Raw genomic sequence first — 3903 nt, 5'->3', positions numbered from 1 at the left:
TAATCAGGGATGCAAGATGACGCTGTGTATAAACAATTGATAAACTTAACATTTACTCGTGAATTACTAGGTACAAAAACGTAGGCTAACATTTCCAAATCGTTATTTTTGTACTTTTTGAAAAGCGTACACACACTTTCAACCCCCTCCCCCCAGCGTATGTTTTGTACGCGTGTGAAAATGATGAAAATAATGGATGACCCCTTAAGGATTTTAAAATATTCCAAACTTGTACGCTTAAAAAAAAATAAAATAAAATAAATAAATAAAGTTAACTTAAAACACAAACAACACGATAGGATATAAAGTTTGAGAGAATAATTGGTATACTGTACTGTATTTCTGAAGTGCCATTCGTTTTAGGGTTGCTACAATCAGGAGTTACAATCGATCAAACAAAGGAAAAGCACTATCTATTTCCTTACATTCCAAAAAGGAGGATTTTGGATGCTATTTAAAATTTGCTGGAGATTGAAAAATTAACTGTGTGATCAATCTGCAAAATAGATTGATCACAAAATCAGAAGCATGATCTCAAACATCAGAACCCAGCTTTTATTGTTTAAAACTGTCGGGCCCCATTGAATGAAACTACGGTATTATAGTTTATATTATATTTTGTTTAAACAATGTCGGGGGTGGGGGAGGGGGAGGCCCTCGCTCTTGGGGCCCTGGCGTTCCCCCTCCCCTCCGTCAGCGCCCGAGACGCCACTGATGTAACAACTGCTGATTGTAGCAACCCTAAAAATGAATGGCGCTTCAGAAAATACAGTACAAGTATACCAATTATTCTCGCAAACTTCATATCCTATCGCGTTGTTTTTTATTGAAGTGTACAGTTGTTTTGAATATTTTAAAATCCTAAAGTTACTTTTTTTTAAGTTTTTTTTTTTTTTTTAATTTTCAATGAAAAATAAATGCGATCGTTAATATTGACCTTGGTACAATGTAAACCTGTAATCATAATGACTACTTATACAGAATTTTACTATATTATAGGCCTAGACTAAGCCTCCTACTATAGTTTAGAGGCCTAGTCCAAGACTTTGTTGCAACTCCCAGCCCACATAAGCCTAACCTATAATGCCAAGCATAGGGCTTGTGATCGCGGTACCCTGACCATTAAGAAGACGCACTGGGAAGCGTTGTTCACGGCATTGGACTGTGGCAAAAACTGATTCTCCCATCATTAATGGAACAGGCCCACGTCATGTACATTTTAAAGAAATTAGAACTCTTTGAAAAATTTGAACTACGTTTTGAAAAATTAGAACTTCATTTTGGGAAACTAGATCTACATTTTGAGAAATTTACGCCTACGTTTTGATAAATTAGACATTGAATTTTGCAATTACATTTTGATTTTAACATGGACTTTTGCTGCGTATGGCACCCCATAGAAATGAGCTTTCCTGACTTCTGATGAGTATTTTAATGACCTTTAAATTCTTCAAAATTCAAGGTTTCCCCCCTCTTGAAAAAAGGTCAGGTAATTTTATCTTATTCTTTAGGCCTATCATAGAGGGAAAAAAAATCAAAGACAGGCAATATATTATTATATTCCAACAACATTGATTAGTTAGACATGTAGCCTTTCTTTCATGGATCGATGAACTGATAGGCCTGAAGGACTCACTTTCGAACATAAATTATTACGACGGTTAACTAAAAACAGTGTGTATAATTTATTTAATTGAAAACTAGTTGGGCTAAGCCTAGGTTGTCTGATTTTCCAACTTAAGCCTAGGTAGGTTAGCATGCTTTTTGTAAGCCAGGAACCAGTTGTATTCTGTTACGTTTCTTCGCAGAGGGGGGTTCGTCCGAACCCCTTGAACCCCTCCGGGATCCGCCAATGTATATGACGTATCAATAGGTAGGCCTACATAAATAATACTCTAAGCGATCTAATAAATTTATCTGGTAGGCTTAATATTATTTTCTGTTGAGATGGATGATCATGTTAGAAATTCTAATACAAATTTTCCCTATTAGGCCTCTGAAATTTAAACTATGGGTCACAATTATGAGCCAAAAAGTCCTTGCATATCCTGTGCACCACTAAAATCTGAACTGCAGGCTCCGTGGGCTGGCTTTGCCCATGCAGGGAGTTGGTAGATGTGGAACGTGATGCCTGCATCAGAAAGTGCACTGCCCGCGATCGGTACTGTAATGTTTAACTTTTTCAAAATAAAATTTTCTTAATGTTTTTAATAATTCAAAATATTTTTAGTTAACAAACAAAATATGTTATTCTTTAAACATTCTTTTTTTTAAATAAAATTCTTCTGACAGCTTGCTGATTTTTTTTTGCCATCTATAAAATACAAATTTGTTCTTACACTTTTTCCTTCTTTTATTCTTTAGAAACTGATGATTAAATGTAGATCAGAATTTAGATTTCAGAATTACACACACATAGCACACTGATAATTGCCAAAATATATACAAGAATAACTGTTCAGAGAATAAAGGTTTTACTAAACACTGTACTTACTTTCTACTGAAACAGAGATTATCATCTAGATAACAAACATGTAAGAAAATGAAATACACATTATCATAATAACATTATCATTGTAATCATCAGCAACATTACCATTACAATAATACAGTGCATTCTCTAATTTGAGACCCCTATTTCTGAGACCCTTTTAATTCAAGACCACTTTTTCAAAAACTAAATAACAATCTTGATTTTTTAAACACAAAACTTAACCCTCTAATTGGAGACCGAACCCTGAGGCCACTTCAAATTTTAAGGTCCTAAAAAAATGTGATCTTGAATTGAAGGGTGAACAAAACAAAAAATTTTTTCAGGAGGTAGAAATAGGCATGAGCATAAAGAAAAACACTGATCTTCATATCCTTCATCAAAATACTGGAAAATTTGTTATGATGATTGGTATTTTAATAGTTAAAAGTAATATCAGTGATAAAAAGAATTATTATTGGAAACACAAACTGGTACAATAATCTTGAAATATTCAGGAACAATCAGCATTTTGAGATCAATTAATTGAGTTGAATTATAAATATGAAAATGTATGCAGATTGCTGAAATTGTACAGGAATAATAATTACATTAATATTATGTTCCACTGCTGGACTTAAATTGGGCTAGTCACATCAGTAAAACCTTGAGGGTGTTAACATTTTTCTTGACATCATTCAACTCTTGTCATTTGGCCATTGCTAGCTATGAATCCTTTGGTGTAGAGAGGACAGTGTATCAGACTGTAAATACTTAAGGTTTTCATTCAAACTTACTTTTGTAGCTGAAACCACCAACTATTGCAGCAACCAGTACCACAAGGCCAATCACAATGCCAACTGATGACAAATGAAATTCATAATGACATCAAAAAAATACCAAATGTTCTTATAATGTAACTGAAACATCCAAAAAGAATGTAATATTTCATTATGTTATCACCACCATCTTTATTGTTTACTTTTATTGTGACTACTATTATTATTATAAATATATTTGAGTAATATTTAATTATTATCAACATTTACTATTTGGCCACCTATAATAGATAATTATACTTATAAAATTTAAAGGAAACACAAAATCTCATTAACATTTATTTAGCATTTAATAAAAATCAAAATACATTTGGTACATACAGTAAAATAACTAAAACAAAACTATGTAATTTTATAGGAGGCAAGGATTAAAAAAGCAATTAAAATTTAGCTCACAAGCTTGTTAATCCATCGTTCAAAAAACCAACATAAGTAAACAGAATATAATCAGTAGTAAAACGTAAACTATACATGGTACAACACATATGAATTAAATTAAATTTTGACATTTGAAATATCACTGATCTCATGCTATGTAAAGTAAAATTTTGAAGTATTCCTTACTTATTATAGGTGCTGTCTCTTATACACATC

At 32.5% G+C, this 3903-nt stretch overlaps 1 protein-coding gene across 1 annotated transcript in view; it reads right to left on the bottom strand.

Annotated features, from left to right (window-relative positions):
- The window catches only part of LOC117117317 (peroxidasin-like), a 53685-nt gene that overhangs the window by 12547 nt on the left and 37235 nt on the right, over positions 1–3903 (bottom strand). Inside the window, exons 4-5 of the mRNA XM_033261592.1 lie at positions 3268–3330; positions 2495–2519 (exon numbers count right to left, since the gene is read on the bottom strand). Coding sequence (XP_033117483.1) covers positions 2495–2519; positions 3268–3330 — 88 coding nt within the window. The remainder of the gene's footprint in view (positions 1–2494; positions 2520–3267; positions 3331–3903) is intronic.

The sequence above is a fragment of the Anneissia japonica genome, unplaced genomic scaffold, assembly GCF_011630105.1.
Source record: "Anneissia japonica isolate Jap-2015-1 unplaced genomic scaffold, ASM1163010v1 scaffold2776_len101754_cov109, whole genome shotgun sequence".
Taxonomy (NCBI): domain Eukaryota; kingdom Metazoa; phylum Echinodermata; class Crinoidea; order Comatulida; family Comatulidae; genus Anneissia; species Anneissia japonica.
The sequence above is the reverse complement of the archived record's forward strand: the minus strand, read 5'-3'. Positions and strand labels throughout refer to the sequence as shown.